At 45.8% G+C, this 21,556-nt stretch overlaps 1 protein-coding gene across 9 annotated transcripts in view; it reads right to left on the reverse strand.

Annotated features, from left to right (window-relative positions):
* Window positions 1-21,556, reverse strand: part of PCDH17 (protocadherin 17) — a 204,395-nt gene that overhangs the window by 38,448 nt on the left and 144,391 nt on the right. For 2 of the 9 annotated variants that reach the window (XM_048492746.1, XM_048492749.1), the window contains exon 4: window positions 4,662-4,742. The exons of the other annotated variants lie outside the window; for them this stretch is intronic. In XM_048492746.1, the coding sequence (XP_048348703.1) occupies window positions 4,662-4,742 (81 nt within the window). The remainder of the gene's footprint in view (window positions 1-4,661; window positions 4,743-21,556) is intronic. 9 annotated transcript variants of the gene reach the window in all.

Here is a 21,556-nt window from a genome sequence, read left to right on the forward strand (position 1 = left end):
CTACACTAGGCAGTAATGAGCTACGTCGTGAGGTGTTTAATCTGTTCCTTAAAAACGGAAGAAGTAAAAAGGCGTTTGTTCTTTGGGGTGGCTCTCAGGTATTAAAGTCCGCACAACGCTCGTGTTGACAGTTTGGCTCCAGGCTATGAAACAGAAGAATCTGTTCTACATTTCCTGTTTGAAAAAGGAGCAGGAAACCTACCCCGCCCTTCAGTTCACTGTCACAGCTTTACAACTTATCTGGGGCAAAAAAAATATGAATAATTGGAAAAGACTGGCTCTGATTTCACAGACGGAGTCATCAAATCAGTGCGGCTTGTAAGATGGGGGATTTGTAACAAGATTGGGCACTCATGGCAGCACCCGCATACGGGATGCAATTACGAGAATGAGCCACCAATCTGGGTTCGTGGTTTATCACGATGCCAGGGTGATTTCACAGGGTATGTCTCAACAAGAGCGTGTGTGCGCACATAATTAAGCCACAGATTCATTCATTCATTCATTCATTCATTCATTCATTCATTCATTCATTTCTCTTTGCAAGGGACTCACTGGTCCATTCTGCGCAAACCAAATACACCGTTTTGAGGCAGGAAATAAAATGTTTCCTCCACCACATTTTTTACTCAAAACATTTCATTACAGACTCGAAACGTTTTATTTGCAAGCTGGACTTTAGCGATTCTTTTTGCGAATACGTTTTTGAAACATTTTCACTTGCTGTGCAATCTCTTTAAAAGGTTTCCCGTGCCACTCTGAAGTCCCAGGACTTCCTTGACACGATTTCCTGAGCTCGCTTCCTCATCTTGCCTGTTTATGTTTGGCAATTTTAAAATTTTATTTTGGAAGGTTGTGTCTTTATAGATATAAAAACACAACCCCTGAAGAACAGCAGCACGAGGCTTTGACGTTTCGTGGCATTGGATCCATGGAACTTTTTAAAAAAAGGAGCGTGTAGAAAACAGCAGCAAGGAACTGTTTCAATGGGGGCAGTGCAAATGAATGGAGGGGGGCGTTTTGCAAATGCTTTCAGGGGCTTGTGTGGAATGGACCACTCCTGGGTTTTTGCTGTTAAGGATACCAACTCCAAGCTAGAGAATCCCAGGAGATTAAGGAGTATGGCCTAGGGAGGGAACGGACCTCAGCATGGTTTGATGCCACACTGTCCACTTTCCAAAGCTGCCATTTTCTCAAGAGGAGCTGACCTCTGTAGACTGAAGAACAGCAGCGATGCCAGGAGACCTCCCAGCCCTGTACGAAGGGTGGCAACCTTACACCAGATTCAAGCCAAGCTCCTGCGTGCTAATAGTGCTGTGGGATCCAGAAGGGATGCCAGCCACCTCCCAAATGGCTGATGACCTGGAAGACTGTTGGATTTGCCAACCTCTGGGTAGAGCCTGGAGATCTCCTGGAATTACAGCAGCTCTCCAGACTACAGAGATCAGTTCTCCAGGAGGAAATGGCAACATCAGAGGCTGCAGTGCAGCGGCGTATCTAGGGAGGGGCAAGCAGGGCACCTGCCCTGGGTGCTCCTTAATGGGGGCACTAGCTATCAGCCCAGACAGTCCAGGATTAGAACATGTGACAGCAGGGCGGGTTATGGCACCTACAAGAGACCACCAGGTGGGGAAAGAAGGGGAAGCCCTGCAAAAAAGGCCCACTTCCTGATGACCACACAGGAATGCCACCCAAATCTACAGCCACGTCACAGGTCTCTTGTGATCCTTCTTCCCCTTCAGGGAGACATAAAGGAGCCAGAAAGCAACCCTGGGCTTTGGCGTGGCCATTTGTCTGGCCCCACATTGGTTTTGACAAGACAGCGATAACAGGGGAAGCGTTTAAAAACCAATTTAGTGCATGCAGAAATGCAATTTTAATGAATAATCCATGGGCGAATGGTTTGCTGTTTCTCGTGCACTTTGTGGGAGTTGCAAGACTTTCAATCAGTGGGAGGATGGAGAAGGAGCTGGCTGCAGCTTCACCAGCAACCTCTGCCACACAGTTTCCCTTCCCACTCCATCTTCTATTTCAGGAGCTGGTCTGGGAGGGAAGCGAGTGGATTTTGGGGGATATGCCCAAAGTCTCATCCAGGCCAGCCTGCTTTCCTTCCCACAAAGTGCCCATGGAGGACTCCAGAACTGCTTCCTGCGGTATCTTTTTGGTTATTAAGTCCATGGCTTGGAAGGGAGCAAAGAGGTAGAGGCAGGGGAGCTGAGCATAGCCGGGTGGGCGGAGCATAGCCAGGACTTTCCCTCTCCCCTTTCGAACCAACTTTATGCAAGATGCAGGATGTTCCAGCAACACTACATCCCCTCCCCCCCAGGCACTCCTGATATCTGGGCAGAAGAGAGCTATGCAGTGACCGTGATAGGAGCTTGCTTTTTAAAATCTGAGTGAAGGAGACAGCTAAGGGAACGTGTGCTTTTTCCCCTGCCCGTCCCATCCCTTTCTGCAAGTCAATTCCCCTCTCTGATTTAATTGCCGTTACAAATAATTGAAAGGACATAAACTGCAATTAATACTGATGGCAATTCTTGATGGACCGGGACTCAAAAACAAAGTTTCACGACGAAGCATGGAAGAATTCATTTTAAAATATGTATACTTTGCAGCCTTTCCGTATAAACAGCTGTGGGGTAGAGGGTGAATTTGACAGGCTGTGTTTGAATTCTGAGCGTTCCTTTTAATGTGGACATTTAAGTTTTTATTGTAATGTTGCTAATCGCACTGGAGCCTTTTGTAGTTTCACAACGTGTTTGTTGCCTTGTTGGCTGCCTTGAGTCTGAAGATATAAAACAGGGTAGACAGGCTTTAAATAAATAAGAAATTATTTATTTTTAAAGTTTTTTTTAAAGACAAAGCAAACACTAGAAAGCTGACACTGTGGGAAATTTATCTAAAAGATGGGTGTCAGATGTTTGTACAGGGGCACAATTTCAGTGCTTGCCAAAAGGGTTATTTTCTACAGACACATCCCTGCTGGAGCGCATGGGATTCATTTATTTATTTAGATGTATTCCCCACCTTTTACAACAGACTCGGGGTAGGTTGTAATGAAAACCATAGTAAAATCGAACACAAAATCCACTCTAAAACAGTCTAAACTCTAAAAGTCCCACCCCGACCAACCCCCAAAGTGGGAAGAGAGTACAGGACACCTTCAGCCTCCCACCTGAGTAGGGGTGGAATCATCCCAATACCCGGGCGAAGAGGCTGGTTTTTGCCAGGTTCCAAAACACCAAGAGAGTAGGTGCCTGGCAGGCCTCTGGTGGGATGGCATTCCTCTGTGCAGGGGCCACTGTTGAGAAGGCGCTGCAGGATGCCAACACACCTTCCCAAAGAGGGTAGAACAGCCAGGTGGCCGTCCCCCTTGATCTCAACACCCAGGCAGGAATATACAGGCAGACACATTTTCTCAAGCCTTGCATCAGTTGTAATAGCGGGAGATTTCCACCCACTGTCTGCAGGTTGGCAACTCTAGAGATGGTACTATGCTCCCGAGGCTGCCCTGGGGACGTGGTGCTATTTTGGGGGCATTTTTAAAATCACTGCGGGCACCCAATCCTGCTTGAGACGACAGCATAGGGCAGTGATGGCGAACCTTTTTGAGACCGAGTGCCCAAATTGCAACCCAATACCCACTTATTTATCGCAAAGTGCCAATGCGGCAATTTAATTTGAATACTGAGGTTTTAGTTTAGAAAAAACGGTTGGCTCCGAGGTATGCGTTACTCGGGAGTAAGCTTGGTGGTAGTCGGTGGCTTTGCTTTGAAGCAACTGTGCAACTCTTCCAATGGGTGAATCATGATCCTAGGAGGGTTTACTCAGAAGCAAGCCCCATTGCCAGCAACCGAGCTTACTCCCAAGTAAAGGATTGCACTTTAGTTCTTCGCATGAAAATCAGTGGGGTTTAACAGCGCTTAACAGGGTTCCCTACACTGCTTCCCCAAAACTAGGTTTAATGCTAATAATCGAGCCCACTGGCCCAGGCCAGCCTAGATTTTTTTTTGGGGGGGACACTCTGTGTGTGCCCACAGAGAGGGCTCTGAGTGCCATCTCTGGCACCCGTACCATAGGTTCGCCACCACTGGCATAAGGGGATGGAGGATTCATCTCTTTCCCTTGTGCTCTTTTCAAGAGCCTGGCGATTTTAGAACTTTAAAAAGGCTCTCACGTGGTACAGCATGCCTACGTGGACTTGGAAACATGGCGTGACCTCGTCTTTGGTCTCTAGTGGCATTGGATTGTTGCCCTATTTTGCTCCTACAGACTAACTGGCTACCCATTTGGAATTATCCCTGCCTGCTGAAAATGCAACAGAGATATAGTGTCACGAATCATGGACGTTGTGAAAGCAAGCACAAAATGCCACAAAGAGCAAAATTTCGGAAACAATCCAGCCAAAATGTTCCATCCAACAATTCGGCCAACAGAGTTCCAGCCAGCAGAACCAGACACTTCAAAGATCCCTTGATTACCAAGATCTCTGAAAGTCCTTTTGGTAAAAGAAAACAAGTAATCGGAAATTACCAGCAGTAATCTTTTACAAAGAGAAAAAGACCCCCACCCCACCCCACCCCCATGAAACATTACAATCTCACATGTAAAATCTGGATCGCGAGAGTTAGACAGCTCAGCAGACGAAGGGTTTTGCTCACCTGGCAGAAGATCAACAGACTGAAGTCTAGCTGTGATGGTGTGTAGGGTGAGGATAGCAAAGGAAAGCAAAGTCGGGAATGCTTGAAAAATAAAATATTTTTTTTTAGTTAACAAGTGGGAAAAAAATCATTTGCAGGGGGGAAAGAAGTCATCTGAATTCAAAGTCCCAACTCCCCAAATAAAAAAAATTCTTGCTGCAGGGTAAAGGGAGTCCAGAGGAAGTCTAAATTCCATTTCCCAAGTATTCTCAGCTTGCCCACCAAACAGAATTACTGTGCAGACGGAGACCTTGGGGCTTCCTTGATGCTGAATGACATCGAAGATGACATGACGCGCACTTTGTACATAGCCATGCTGCGGGTTATTCCATAGCTCAGTAGTCTCCTGATACTCACAAGCACAAACCAGCGATTCCTTGCTGCTGGCGGGGCAAAAAGCCTTTTCGGTCTCAGGCAGACCGCTCAATTGATGGTAAAATAATTACAGAAAACAAAAGGACTGTTGACTGCTTTTTAATGTGCGTGCCAAAATCTGCTGGCCTCAGGTAATTTGGCACGGCCCACTGGCACTCAACTGAAGTCGCTTCTGGATTGAAGAAGAAAAAATCAAGTAGCGGAAATCTCAACCTGCCAAACTATTTTCCAGGACAGAATTTGGAAGGTTTGGTGCAGCCTTGGATAACTACATAGTAGCCCAGGTATGGAGAAGTCTTGGGTTTCGATCTCCATTCAGCCACAAACTCGCTACCTGATCTTAGCCAAACGAACATGTCTCAGCCTCCCCTAGATTTCCTACCTTACAACACTGTTGTGAGTGAGGACTGCTGAGATAACTGAGTTTGCAGAGCACATTGAATTCCTGAACTGAGCTAAATAAAAGCCAAAGATTACTATGATTATTATATTTTAAATTCTTAATGATGAAGCAAGGGCAGTTGATGCCCTTTGCATGTTCATTTTGTGCGAAAACTCTATTGTTGGGTTTTCCACTAAATGCACCTGAAATTCATAAAACCTCCGACAGCTGTTACTACTTCCATGTCTTATGGCCTCCTAGAGCCCAGACTTGATGTCTATGAGTGTGGTGTAGTGGTTAGAGTATCGGACTATGATCTGGGAGACCCAGGTTTGAATTCCCACTCTGCCCAGAAACTTGCCGGGTGACCTTGGTCCAGTCACACCCTCTCTGCCTAGCCTACATCAGAGGGTTCATGTGAGGATAAAATGGAGATGAGGAGACTGGTGAAAACCACTTTGGGTTCCCATCTGGGGAGAAAAGTGGGGTATAAATGAAATTAAATGAGTGAGGGAGATGACGGGCGGCGGCTCATGTATAAGTCGAGGAGGGCTTTTTCGGCACAAAAAATGTGCTGAAGAAGTCGACTTATGCGCGAGTATATACAGCATTTGATTTATTCCTGAAAATAGCTTGTTTTGCCAATATGCATACAAAAAAAAAGTGTTAACCACACATTCTGCTTGTTCAAATGGCATCCCCTCTAAGGATGGCATGAGCTAGCCCGATCACAGCATATCTCAGAAACTAAGCAGGGTTGCTCTTGGTTAGTCCCTGCAGGGGAGACCACCCAGGAAGCCCACAGTTCCTATGCAGAGGAAGGAATGGCAAACCACCTCTGAAAATCTCTAATCTTAAAAAACTCTACCAGGTCGCCATGAGTTGGCTGTAAATTGATGGCACTTCCTACCACCACCATCCACGGAGGAGGACCTGCAATATCCCTAGAGACGATCTGGAGGAAAATGTCACCCAAGGACAACAACTGCTCCGGGATCCCCTGCCCCCATGTCCCACTTACTGGCAGGGAGAGTGGGCGGCCAACAGGGCTGCTGCTGAGTCCTGCCTTCTTTGTGCCTGGGAGGCTGCAAAGCCCCACTGGGGAAGAGGCCTCCTGGCTGCACTACTGGGCCTGGCCTTGGGCGCCAGCAAATCCAGCGCTCCCCCACCCCCCGCAACATGATTGAAAGGTGTGTGCCTGGGCACATGGGTTACCCCCTGTCCCTACATAGGCAGTATGCCACTGAACATCCTTTCCACCCATCCTTTTTTTCTGAATTACAGCCCCACTGAAGATTTTGCCTGGCGACATGCCTCCATCTTGGCAAAGACTAGCATTACTTCACTGTGTCCTGTTGCCAACTCTGTGCACATTATTACACCTGAGCAGCAACTGTGGGTCATAAAGTAAGGTGCTTTGGGTAGCATTTGAAGCCAGGTTCGCACGCCCACCTAGTCAAGGGTCTTTTTCTCAAGGTGTTTTGGTCTCTATGGGCTAACTAACCTGAGACTCAGGCATAGGCTTCATTTGGCAGATGCCTCTTCCTTAAAACAGCCCGAGGGGATTGCAAAGTGCACATATCAACCTGGAATACATACTGGCCTGTGAGTAGAAGGCTACCCAGCAACATCACAGGGCTAGACATAGAGAGGAGGTCTGTAGTCCCATAGCTCAGGAAAGCAGCCCCCAAGCCAGTGTATGGCACAGTGGCTAGAGTCGTGGTGGCGAACCTTTGGCACTCCAGATCTTATGGACTACAATTCCCATCAGCCCCTGCCAACAATTCCCATCAGCCCCTCCCACCAGCCCCTCCCACAATTGTCCATGCTGGCAGGGGCTGATGGGAATTGTAGTCCATAACATCTGGAGTGCCAAAGGTTCGCCACCACTGGGCTAGAGTGTTGGACAAGAAACCGGGAAAATCCCAGGTTCAAATCCCCACTTGGCTGTGCTGCACGACCTTAAGCCCATTAACTAAACCTACCCAAAGGGCTGTTGTGAAGATAAAATAGAGAGAAGAATGATTTAAGCTGCTTTGAGTTGCTTTGCATACTGGGCAGAAAAACAGTGTATCAATACTGAGTAAATTTGCACAGAATCAAGTGGCAACATCTGTGTTGATTTGTGAAGATGGTGATCAGGGACGAGAGGAATTGGATAAAATGTCCACTGTTTGCTTCAGATTTGCTGGGGGAGAAAGGGGCCGTGTCTGGGTTGTGAAAATCCTGGAGATATGGGGGTGGAGCTTGTGGAGGGCGGGGTTTCGTGAGGATGTGATGTCACGGAGCCCCCTCTCTAAAGGAGCCATTTTCTCCAGGAGAACTGATTTCTCCAATCGGGACTTTGGTTGTAAATCTGAGATATCTCCAGGTCCTAACTAGAGAATGGCAACCTATTTATTTGAACATCTTGTTCAGAGTGCAAAACGACCTAAGCTCACCACTGATCCTACCTTCTACACACTGGGGTGGAGTGGCTGTACTCCATAGCCATGTGACCAAGAGACTTTGCTCAAAGTGTGCGTCTGGAGCAAACCTTAACACTCGAGGCAGCCGTGCGAGCCCCCAGCTCAGCAATTCGCTATTTTTGCCGTACCTTAAAGCATTTTGCTGGATCTAATATGTAATTCCACTATAATGACATTTATTTGACAAAGACCTTGACAACCGTACTCCTTTATTGATTGTTTTTTTGCCTCCTTTTTTTGTGCTGAGTAAAACAATTAATTTACAAGGAGGGGAGGGAGGGCGAGAGAAAAGCAAAAACCCGCTGTCTTCTCCTGTGAAAGTGCTCGCCGCATTTTTGACCTGATATCATATTCATTTAATCTGCTTTATGAAATTGCTGGAGGCAACATTCAGCTGTTTTCTGAAAGACCGGCTTGGGGATTATTGGAGCTGTATAATTGTTCAAGTGATCAGATGCAAGAAGGAACACTCCGTTCAACATTAATCTTGCTGAAATGGGCAATGAATTTGAGAAATAGATTGCTGGCTGGCTGGCGTGCCAAAATACCTCTCGGTGAGAGCAACTATAGCTCATTTCTGGGGAGGAAGAAAAGAATTTGAATGGGCTCTTTTTAGAATTTGCAATCTTTATTCAACATCTGTTGTTTCTCCCACTCCTAGAACATAATTATGAAGAATTCCAGTGTAAAACAGGGTTGTCTACTTAATAACAGGCAGTTCAAAACATTCCAACTGTTGCCCCTGCAGATGTTCCTTTCATTTTTCATTTGTGGATCTGTTTCTCATCCTCTCAAAAGTGCGTTCACACAATACAAGGAAGCACCTGACAATCAGTCTGCAGAGCGCTCCTGTTCGTGTGCTTCCAGAGAGTGAAATTCTATGACTGGCGATGATGTAGTTTATAGCATCAGAGGCCCTTTCCGCACGGGCCAAATACAGCGTCCCAGGGATGGCAAAAACGCCGTCCCTGGGAGACTGTTCGCACAGGATGCGTTGCTGCTGGGCAGCAGTGCCGTCCTGGCTTTCCCTGGGCAGCGTGAAGCCGCCCCTGAAAACCTCACTCAATGAGCAAGCTTTTCGAAAAACAGCATGTCCCACCGGCGCAGTGCAAACTTGCACCACCGGGAAGACGCTGCTTTCCCCGTTGGCTCCACTCCCCTTCTTGTGTAGCGTCCCTCTAGAGGCGCGGAGCCGCCTCTCCAGCTGCAAGGGCAGTCAGGGCCGCTCGCATGCTGGTGTGCGAACAGTCCCTGAGCCTCCACCAGCATAAATCATGCCGGTGGAGGCTCGATTCCGCGAGTGTGCGGAAAGGGCCAGAGTGAATGTCAGACTTCAGTATATTGTCAAAGGCTTTAAAGCTGCAACCAACTGGCTGTCGTGGATTTTCAGCCTGGGTGGTCTGGGGGACTTTCCGCACTGACAGAGTTGTACTGGTTTCTATCTAGGTTCACCTCAGTGTATCCGCACTGCAACTGAGCTCAACGTTGTTTTGTCTCAGGTCCCCCCCCCCTCAGAACTCGCACGACATTTCCTGTAGCGGTGCAGTGAACACACCTTTCTGCTGGAACAAGGTCGATACCGCTTCAAAGCTTCGAAGTGCGGACACATTGAAACGACACCTCAATCCGTTCAACCAATCAGGAGCCGCTTTTGTGGCATGCGCAGAACGGGAGAGTCATGGTGGGCATGTAACTGTAAACTGTAAAAACTGTAAAAAAAAGAACGCTCCCGTTTCCCGTGGTAACACACGCGCCAATCACGATCGAGGAGCAAAACAGGCTCCAAGATGATCCCGCCCACTTGGCTCGGTTCCAGGGAGCCTAGTAAGTTGCTGTGCGGACAGCCTGGAATCGCCCCCCACTGAAGGGAACCGAGTCGACCTTAGCTCCCTTCTGTAGTGCGGAAAGCCCCTGGAAGTTTTTGCTCCTAACATTTTCCCCACCTCTATGGCTAGCATCTTCAGGGGCTTGGCTCAGTAAGATGCATGCTGCAGAGAAAAATACATTCCCACTTCTACCCTGGAAGCTCTCTGGGTGACTGGCACAAATTCCCCTGCCTGGCACAAATTCTCAGCCCAGCCTTCCTCACAGGGTTGTTGTGAGAAAAGGGAGAAGGGGAGAACAATGTTTGGAGTCCCAACTGCAGAGGGAAATGGGATATAAATCAATAAATGCAAATGCATGAAAATGGCGGATGTCCTTGGTCCCAAACCTTCATAGCTTTCCAGAAGGAAAGTCTGTGGAAGCACACCAAATAGGGTTGCCAGCTATGGCTGGGACATATCTGGAGCTTTTTTGGGGAGGGAGAATGGAGCCTGGGGAGGATGGGGCTTGGGGAGGAGTGGATGCTCAGCCTGGTATAATCCTAGAGAGTCCAATCCTCAAAGCAACCATTTCCTCCAGGGAAACCAACCTTGGATATTGGTTCGATTGTCACAGTGGGACATCTTCCAGCTGCAACTTTTTCTGAATGCACACTTTGAACTATACCCACAATTATATCTATAACAAGGATTGAATTAAGGTTGCCAGAACTAAGTTGGTCACAAGCGGGAAACTTGCTAGTGACATAACAATGTTACCAGTGATACTGAAGCATTTGGCTTAACCATAGAGTTTTCTCTGAACACTGGAGGGTCAACAGTGACATGTTGTTGTCAGTTCCGTCCTTTCTCCTTAGAAGCTCCTTGATTCATAAACCTTGAGCCGCATAATTCTAATTCTAATGTTTTAAGGAATGTAAGGTATGTCATAAATTTTTCCACTGTCAGTGTAACCTTAGGATCACTGTCACAATAGTCAGGGGATTAACTCAGACCAGGAAATATTAGTCCAATAATAAAATGGGCGGCCCAATCTAGGGGGAGGGGCGCAAAAGGACTTCTGGAATCAGCATGGGGTCAAGCTGATGCAGGTGCTCATGCAGGTGGCAACCATTACCAAATCCCAGCATAAGAAAACATGGCTGAAGGCAGTCCAGGGACATTCCAGAGATGGGGCCAGCCTTAGTTGCCTTCCACTGGGCTTTTAGCCTGGGAATGCTTCTGGCACAGGAGTCCGACTTGTGCCACCAAAAGTGTGGCTAAAGTCTGGCTTGGGCTATGGGGGAATCTCCAGGGGCTGTTTTTTCATTTTTGCTGCCTTCCCGTGCTGCCTAGATCCCCTCTGGAGGTGGTGCCGTGACGCAGCAGCAGCACAGTCCCCGGCTGTCGCTGCCCTCTGAATTGGTGCGACCGCACTTGGAGTACTGTGTTCAGTTCTGGTCGCCACATCTCAAAAAGGATATTGAAGAGATAGAAAAGGTGCAGAGAAGGGCAACGAGGATGATTGAGGGACTGGAGCACCTTCCTTATGAAGAGAGACTGCAGCATTTGGGACTCTTTAGTTTGGAGAGGAGATGGCTGAGGGGGGATATGATTGAAGTCTATAAAATTATGCATGGGGTAGAAAATGTTGACAGAGAGAAATTTTTCTCTCTTTCTCACAATACTAGAACCAGGGGGCATACATTGAAAATGCTGGGGGGAAGAATTAGGACTAATGAAAGGAAACATTTCTTCACACAACATGTGATTGGTGTTTGGAATATGCTGCCACAGGAGGTGGTGATGGCCACTAACCTGGATAGCTTTAAAAGGGGCTTGGACAGATTTTTAGAAAAGTCGATCTATGGCTACCAATCTTGATCCTCCTTGATCTGAGATTGCAAATGCCTTAACAGTCCAGGTGCTTGGGAGCAACAGCAGCAGCAGAAGGCCATTGCTTTCTCATCCTGCATGTGAGCTCCCAATGGCACCTGGTGGGCCACTGCAAGTAGCAGAGTGCTGGACTAGATGGACTCTGGTCTGATCCAGCAGGCTCTTTCTTATGTTCTTATGAACTGTTAATCTTATATCCTCATTAAAAAAACATTCCAGAAGCACATGTGCTAGAGAATCAATAGATGTAGAAGAACTCAGGAGGGTCCTTTCCAAACATAGGTGGATTCCGCACAGCTTATGTTTAATGGATTGCAGTCATTATTAAGGAACCCGTTTTCCTTTTTCCCATTCATGTGTGTGCCCTTCACCCCTTCAGGCAGCAACTGGAGCCCATGCAAACAATTCGGGATGCTATCGCGCCTTCGCATGGAGACGCTTCTCTTTTTAAAAATTTCCTGCAAATCATGCGTAGCTGTGCAGGCATATCGAAATGAATCCCAATAGCCATGCAGATTGTTTCACAATATGATCAACTGCACCTGCATAGCTGCGCATGCGCAACACACAAAAGAAAAGGAAAAGGGACCTTCCTGCAGTGGTTGGGCAATTATGAACGTGTTGCTGTAGATCAGTCCTATTTGCTGCCATGTGCTTGGAAGACTTTGTACGCTCTTGAGCGCTCAGAGAATCTGCCCACAACCTGCTGGGTGACCTGCACAGAATGGCAGGTAGGTGGATTCTCCCTGAGAGTGGATGGCATGAAAAGTGAACAGGTGGCAGGGAGGGAAATGAAGCGTCTCCTGCAGGTGTGCCCCCAACCTGAGATTGCCTCCAACCTGAGATTGGCTCACTGGCTTAGTGATTTTCGAAAATCTGGGTTTGAGGTGAATAAAATGGGCCAGACTTGTTTTAGGAACGTGATCTGTGTGACCCTTCAAATGTTTTCATAATGTCCTTCAAATGTTTATATAATGTCCTACGTACACCATTATATTTGGCCTGGGCCGAATCCACCATAGTAACCTCATGTACCCTGTTTCCCCTAATACAGGGGTAGGGAACCTGCGGCTCTCCAGATGTTCAGGAACTACAATTCCCATCAGCCCCTACCAGCATGGCCAATTGGCCATGCTGACAGAGGCTGATGGGAATTGTAGTTCCTGAACATCTGGAGAGCCGCAGGTTCCCTACCCCTGCCCTAACTATAAAGACATCCCCCCTCAAAAATAAGACTATGAGTAGAGGTTTTGCTTGAAGTCTCTGGCGTAAATATAAGGCCATCCCCAAAGAGTAAGACATAGCAAAGTTTTTGTTTGGAAGCATGCCCGACGAACAGAACACAGAAAAATAAGACATCCCCTGAAAATAAGACATGGCACATCATATTCGGGGAAACGCGGTATCTATCTTGCATAACCATAGAAGGATCTAGCAACCTTTACCACCCAAAGAGCCATTTGGGCCTATTTTCTACAGCCCCAAAGATCTACTGAGCCGGAGAGGCGGCTCCACACGGAGCCATCTCCGGTTCGGCCCCTCCACTCCCCTTTCCTTTCAGCACTGCTCTGGAGGGCTGGAGGGACAAACCCACGCTACCCTCCGACCTCCAGGCCACGCAGAGCTGCACTATAAGGCTGAAAGAGCCTCATGCGACTCCAGAGCCGCGGGTTGCAGACCCCTGGTCTAGCAAGAAAAAAAGGCTGTTGAGAAACAAGGGGTAGTTAAGAAATAGGTACAAGCAGCTTGGGGCAGGAATGCCAAAAGAACTGAAACGAGCAATTGCGATGAGCACAAATCGACATGCTAACATAATCTCTTCAATACACCTTTTGATTTCACAGAAAGCCTCTGATTTCCAGAGATCTCTCATCATGTCCTGCGATATGCCCATCAATGACAGTTTATCATCAAAACGTTTTTTGCCATGAAGATGAGCCATTTTTAAAAAGATGTCCCTCAGTGCAAAAAACAACCACCGAAAAACACCACAAACTGTAGCTTCAAGAGTCATCTGGCCCAACTTAGAATATGTTGTAGCTTCCAGCCAATCTAGAAGTTACATCAGTACATCTGGATGCTACTGTTCACCTCTATTCCCCCTGTCCCCATTTTGTTTTCCTTTTGCCCACCTGAGCAGCACTGGGAAAGGCCCGGTGGCAGCAGGAGATCCCCCGCAAGGCTGAATTCACAATGTGACTGATTTAACATCAAGCAAAAACGACAGAAGCAGCACTTGTTCTTCTGTGATAAATAATTTTCAGTTTTCAAAGACACGGTTTTGGTAAATCACATTTGCCTTTCTGCAAATAGTAACACAAATGTCGGAAGCATCACGTCGAAGCAGAGAGACGTTCTGCTTTGAAATTTTAGTGATCCGGAATTGCCCCCCTCTAACAGACAGACGTATGACATAATTGGTTTCCTTTGCATTCTCAACAGATAATTTATTGTGATGAGTAGAGACTCCTAAGCGCTAATAGAGATGAGTTTACAATAAGAAAGCCCAAATAAAAGGACACAACAGAACGGGCTAATTAATTGTTTCTTTCCAGTATTAGCATAAAGGATAAACAAGCAGGAAACCCAGTTCAAAAGATGGAACTCAATGAGAATAATTAGACGTGGGATCCACAGATACCCACCCCTGATCCCCATTCCGTTCTTGGTCTCTGGAAACACATTTGCTTGCCTTGAAATATGACATTGCTCGAGAAAACTTGAGGAATTTAGAAAAGCGCAGCAACAAATAAGGGGAGTGCAGAAATCCTCTCTCCCATCAAATGCCCTGATCACAAAGCAGCTTTCCCCCCCTTTCTGAAATTCCCTTGGTTGATGAAGAAGAAGAAGGGTTTGGATTTATTGTCCCACTTTCTCTCCTGTAAGGAATCTCAAAGCAGCTTACAAACTCTTTCCCTTCCTCACAGCAAACACCTTAAGACATAGAGTAAGTCCAATTGCTAAGCTGACCCTTCCAGATGTTATGGACTACAGTTCCCATCATGCAGCCTCGCCAGCATGCTGGCAGGGAGATGATGGGGACTGTAGTCCATAACATCTGGAGGGCTGCAAGTTTGACACCTGTGCCTTAAGAGGTAGGTGGGGTTGAGAGAGTTCTGAGAGAACTGTGACTAGCCCAAGGTCACCCACATGGGCTTCATGTGTAGGAGTGCAGAAACAAATCCAGTTCACCAGATAAGAGTCAGCCACTCATGTGGAGGAGTGAGGAATCAAACACGGTTCTCCAGATTAGAGTCTGCCATTCTAAACCACTATACTATGTTGGGATGCTTTCACCTATGCAACAAAAGTTAAATTTCTCCTTGAAATATCATGTCAGGTGAAATTTGATGGAACCGCTGATTAATCATTAACGCCATCCAAAGGTAGTTTCAGAGAATGAAACACAGCGGTGTCAGTCTGTAGTAGAAGAGATTCATTTAAATTCAATAGCACTTTATACACCAGCAAGAATTTCAGGGCATGTGCTTTTAACGGTCAAAGTGGAGCTCTGACTGTCAAACGCTCATATGCTGAAAATCTTGTTGGTCTCCAAGGTGATACTGGATTCGAATCTAGACAGGCTCAAGGCTATTTCTTAGGGTACATTTCATACTGGACTTTTATTACCTGAGTTATAAAGGTATAACGTTAGAGGTGAAATTGTAAAATCTGCAACTTTTGCTTCATATCAGTGGCAAACTATTCCCACTTGACACCTGTAAACTTTTAAAAGATATTCTCTATGGTTTCCACATTACAAGCGGAACTTTTCTGCATTAGTTTTAGAAATTAGAAAACGGCACTTGAAAAACTGTGACCCTTTCAACAACCAGGAACAGGAAGGAAATTTCCTAGAATCACAACTGATCTCCAGGATACAAAAATCGATTTTCCTGGAGAAAACAGCTGTAGTGTAGACTCTATGGCAGTGGTGGCGAACCTTTGGCACTCCAGATGTTAAGGACTACAGTTCCCATCAGCCCCTGCCAGCAAGGCCAATTGGCCATGCCGGCAGGGGCTGATGGGAACAGTAGTCCTTAACATCTGGAGTACCAAAGGTTCGCCACCACGGCTCTATGGCATTGCACTCTCTCCTCAGGCTCCCCTCAGAAAATCCAGGAATTTCCAAACTCGGAGATGGCAGCCCTATCAACATGACCAATGTGATGGCAATGTCTTTTGAAAAATCTTCTGATTCCACTTACCCCATAGAAAAAGGCTGGCAACCCTACCTGACTTGGATGGCCCAGGCTAGCCTTAACTCAGCAGGTCTCGGAAGCTAAGAAGAATTGGTCCCTGGTTACTACATGGATGGGAGACCACCAAGGAAGCCACAAAGTTCTCACAATGGAGAGATGTCGGGAGTGGTGTCCCCCAAGGATCCGTTTTGGGACCAGTGCTCTTTAACCTATTCATAAATGACCTGGAAGTAGGGGTGGGTAGCGTGGTGGCCAAGTTTGCAGATGATACCAAATTATGTAGGGTGGTGAGAACCACAAAGGATTGCGAAGAGCTCCAAGCAGACCTTGATAAATTAGGTGAGTGGGCTCAGAAATGGCAAATGCAGTTCAATGTAGCAAAATGTAAAGTGATGCACATAGGGGCAAAAAATCCAAACTTCACATACTGCGCTACAGGGGTCAGTGCTTTATCAGTCACAGTACCATTGGTGGAAGAGAGAAAGGGATTTAGGCGTCTTAGTTGATAGTTCCATGGGAATGTCAACTCAATGCATGGCAGCTGTGAAAAAGGCAAACTCTATGCTGGGGATCATTAGAAAAGGAATTGAGAATAAAACTGCAAAGATTGTCATGCCCTTATATAAAGCAATTAGGATGCTGACCCCGCACTTGGAGTACTGTGTCCAGTTCTGGTCGCCGCATCTCAAAAAGGATATTGAGGAGATAGAAAAAGTGCAGAGAAGGGCAACAAGGATGATTGAGGGACTGGAGTACCTTCCCTATGAGGAGAGGCTGCAGCGTTTGGGACTCTTTAGTTTGGAGAGGAGGCGGCTGAGGGGGGATATGATTGAAGTCTACAAAATTATGCATGGGGTAGAAAATGTTGACAGAGAGACATTTTTCTCTCTTTCTCACAATACTAGAACCAGGGGACATTCATTGAAAATGCTGGGGGGAAGAATTAGGACTAATAAAAGGAAACACTTCTTCACGCAACGTGTGATTGGTGTTTGGAATATGCTGCCGCAGGAGGTGGTGATGGCCACTAACCTGGATAGCTTTAAAAGGGGCTTGGACAGATTTATGGAGGAGAAGTTGATTTATGGCTACCAATCTTGATCCTCTTTGATCTGAGATTGCAAATGCCTTAACAGACCAGGTGATCGGGAGCAACAGCCGCAGAAGGCCATTGCGTTCACATCCTACATGTGAGCTCCCAAAGGCACCTGGTGGGCCACTGCGAGTAGCAGAGAGCTGGACTAGATGGACTTTGGTCTGATCCAGCTGGCTTGTTCTTATGTTCTTATGTTCTTAAGCCCAAGTTTGCTACACAGAGGCAGGTAATGGCAAACCCCCACTGAAAGTCTCTTCCCTTGAAAACTCTATGGGGTTGCCATAAGTTCCCTGCGCCTTGGCGACACTTTCCATCACTACCACCAATTTGCCTGTGCCCCATATTTTGCCTCTTTCCCACAAAGTCATTTCCATTTGCATGTGAAAGTTGAAGATAATAATTTGAAACCAGTTCACATAGAATTACGAATACAACATTCATGATGCAGTGTGACATGGGGGGGGGGGGGAAATCTAGCACTTTTGCAAAACTGAATTATTGTTAAACAATTATTTTAGATGCTTTTGAATTTGCAAAAAATTATTATTGCTAACTAGCAATAAAGACCGTTGTGCAAAAAAATACAATGGGCTCTAGAAAACTCTTGCAGGTCATTGCTGTCATTATTCATGAAACATTAAAATTCAACTTGTAGAAGTGTTTGTAGGATGCTAATCCTCTCAGGGCAAGAGAGTCGTTGCCAATATATGTTGCCTTAATTGTAAATGGCAGCCACCGATGGGCCTTCCCCTTTGACCTTACATAAAGAGAAAAAGAGTTTGGATTAATGTCCCCTTCCCCTTTCTCTCCTGAAAGGAGAGTCAAGGTGGCTTACAAATGCCTTTATCTTCCTCTCTCCACAATGGACACCTTGTGAGGTAGTGGGGGCTGAGAGAGTTCTGAGAGAACTGTGACTGGCCCAAGGTCACCCAGCAGGCTTCATTTGGAGGAGCAGGGAAACAAACCCAGTTCAGCAGATTAGAGTCTGCTGCTCATGTGGAGGAGTGGGGAATCAAACCCGGTTCTCCAGATTAGAATCCACCTGTTCTTAACCATTACACCATGCTTGTACTTTTTTGAGTGTGCCTTACCCCCTCTGCTCTTGCACCTGAACAGCTGTTTAAAAAGTGAATTGCCACAATTACGCCTTGTTAGATTAGACAGACAGACAGACAGACAGACAGACAGACAGACAGACAGACAGACAGATAAATAGATGATAGATGATAGATAGATGATAGATGATAGATGATAGATGATAGATGATAGATGATAGATAGATAGATAGATAGATAGATAGATAGATAGATAGATAGATAGATAGATAGATAGATAGATAGATAGATAGATAGATAGATAGATAGATAGATAGATAGATAGATAGATGAGAGAGAGAGAGAGAGAGATACTGGCGGAACAACTGCTACAACCAGCACAGAGGGACAAAAAATATTAATAGGTTGATGAATTTTCCATGGAAATATGTTATTAGAGAATAGGCCAATGAAACTGAACCAAAATTAGAAATTTCCCAGGGGTTTTAAAACATGCTTACTCCCCTCCTTAGTTAAGTCTGAACAGAATTCCTTTAAAATCTTTTAAATATAACATATTCTCTCTGGGCAGAACTGCATGGGAAAAAATAGTTACAGATTATAAGATTTTTCTTTTTTGTTCTCCTGAATGAAGTCTGTTTTCCCCTAAGAAGTAGGTTAAAAATAATTTTGATACAAAACATCTCTCATATCAAATCTTGCTTTTGAATCTAAGAAGCAACGCCTCAGAATATTTTTTTAAACAACACCTTTATGTTGGAAGCTGCTTTTATAATAAAAGATAACACTTGTCGTTTTGGGTGAAAATACCCTTTAATAGTAGCCATAAATATGTGCATATTTAATATGGACATTTCTTTTGTAATGTAAATTTTTTCCTTTTACTTTGGGGGGGAAAAATTGCATTTCTCTGCTTGCTTTTTAAACCACTGAAGTTACAAATCCACCTTGTGTTCCAAACCAGCTTCATCTGCTTTCAGCAAAGGAATCAAAGCAGCAACCCGCAGTTTGGTAGTAAAGAGGAAACACCAGCGAATGTTAAAGCGAACTGAATGACAAACTTTACATTTGGCACCTGCAGAATCTACCCAGAAAACTCACAAGCTTTTACTTCCACTGTGACCTCTGGGACTGAAAGAGCCAGGCAGAACACAACAGCATGAATAGCGTTTTATATTAATCTAAAGGGAGTGTTGAATAATAAGAAGAGAAAAGGCAATAGCATCTTCAAAGGAAAGTGATTTTTTTTAAAATATGAATGCGGCAGACCAGTGATTTTGTGACATATTTTACAGTTCAGGTTAGCTGGCATATCACTGATCACTATGTTCGTGGTCAGAGGCCTGATGTTGGGTCCTCACATCCCCTAAGGCTGTGGTGGCGAACCTTTGGCACACCGGATGTCATGGACTGCAATTCCCATCAGCCACTGTCAGCATGGCCAATTGGCCATGCTGGCAGGGGCTGATGGGAATTGTAGTCCATAACATCTGGAGTGCCAAAGGTTCGCCACCACTGCCCTAAGGCTTGATGGGTAGAGACCCGAAACGGGGCCTTTATGATGATGGCACTGAAACTTTGGGACTTCCTCCCAAGGGTGATCCATCTGACCAGTGGCGTAGCGCAAAGAGGATGGGAGGGATGCGCGAGCCGGTGTGGGGGTGTGGCATTCCAGGGCAGAGCCAGGTGTAGCAGGGACACAGGGCGCACGCATGCCCCAGGTGCAGTTCCCCCTCGTTCCGGCCCTGCAGCTGACCCTCTCTATCGTTGCCATCTGCCAGTAGGTTAAAAAAACCCTTTTTTGGTGTTGTTTGATATTTCCCTAGTGACCTCTTATTGGTCCATTGCTTGTGTGTTTATATTTTGAAACATTTAAATTTTATTTTTAGTGTGTGTGCATGCGTGTATTGACACACACACACACACACACACACATATTTCTGAAATGTTTTAACGTTTGAAAGGTTTTAGCATTTGTTGCCTTGGGGACCTTAAATTGGGTGGAGAGGTAGCACTGATTTTTTAAAACAAACAAATCAACTAAAAAAAATTTAAAGCAGTGTTTATAACATAATTTCCCCACCCTGTTAGTGGCTTATGTTTGAATGGAAAAAGATACCCCTGCTCCACATTTAGCTTTCAGTTTCTCATAAGATAACAACTTAGAAATGGTTTATACATACACACCATTGATTCTTTTCACACAGAGAAGTAGGTCCACCATTATTCATTGGAGGTCCCTGGAACAGAAGAGCTGGTTCCACTTCCTTTGTTGAACAGCTAAATTTGAGTCCAATAGCACCTTGGAGAACATGATTTTCAGGATACCTGATGAAGAGCGCTTTGACTTGTGAAAGCTTGTCCCTGGAAAATCTTGTTGGTCTCAAAAGGGCAAGTGGAGTCAAATCCAATTGTTCTAATCAGTGGCATAGCACCCAAGGGGAATGGGGATGTGACGCCCTGGGTGGGGCCCAGACGGAAGGCAGAGATGGGAACGGGCAACTCTTAACAGAGAGCCAATATACCCATTAGAAGCCTCAAAGGACTGATGGAAGTTGTTTGAACACACTGGCATACTGAGGAAGACGGACGAAAAACGTTCTATACGCGCGAGACATTTCTATGTAGAACCTACAGAATTGATACATGGACTATATGGAACTGAAGTTTTGTTACTGAATAGAGAATTGAATGGACTACGTGATGATTTATGTTTAGTTATAAGAGTTGGAAGACTTATGCTGTATTTTTAAGAACCTTGTCAGAGAAATAAGGAAATGTAAATACAAATAGAAGTGTTGAGTTGTTCAATTATATATAAGATTAATATATAAGATTAGACACAGCCAGAGTGCAACGTGTGTATTTTTGAGTTTATTTGGGCTAATGTTAACATTGCACTCTTAAAGATAGTTGGTGATTGTTAGGAGGCATGGCTGGGCCATGAAGGGGACATAGCGGGGGCTTTCTGGGGCGGGAGCGGGCAGCACTGCGGCAGGGACACATGGCATGCGTGAATTCCGGGCACAGTTTCCCCTCGCTCCGCCTCTGGTTCTAATGCAGACCAACCCTCTGACATGATCTCTTCTCTTGAGGAAACAGAATGCGGCAGATTGTGTCTACACCTACACAAAGCCATTGCATCTTATTCCATGCAAAGGAATGATGCAGATGATCCAGAGTTAGGGTTAACAAACAACTGTAAAGTCTTCCGGATTCCAACCAGGAATTCTTCTGAGCAACATCCTTTCACCAGGACGTTGGGCAAGATCACACATGTATGTATGAAGCCATGTGCGCAGAGGCAGTACTTATTTGTGTTTTATATCGCTGCACCCAATTCCTACTTCACGGTTGCCAGACCCCTGCTGGCAGCAAGGGCTCTCCTGCTTTTGGTGCCCTGAGCCCCACTTCTATTCAGCCTGCCATGAGGCAGCTCACTGGCAGTAAACGAAGGCCGAGATTACTGGCATCAGAACGTGGTAATGTCATTTCCAGCATGTACCACAAATGAGATCATCACATTGGCAATGACTTTGGGGACATCCTGGTATTTGGGCAAAACTCTATAGCCATGACC

The sequence above is a fragment of the Sphaerodactylus townsendi genome, linkage group LG04 (assembly GCF_021028975.2).
Source record: "Sphaerodactylus townsendi isolate TG3544 linkage group LG04, MPM_Stown_v2.3, whole genome shotgun sequence".
NCBI lineage: Eukaryota > Metazoa > Chordata > Lepidosauria > Squamata > Sphaerodactylidae > Sphaerodactylus > Sphaerodactylus townsendi.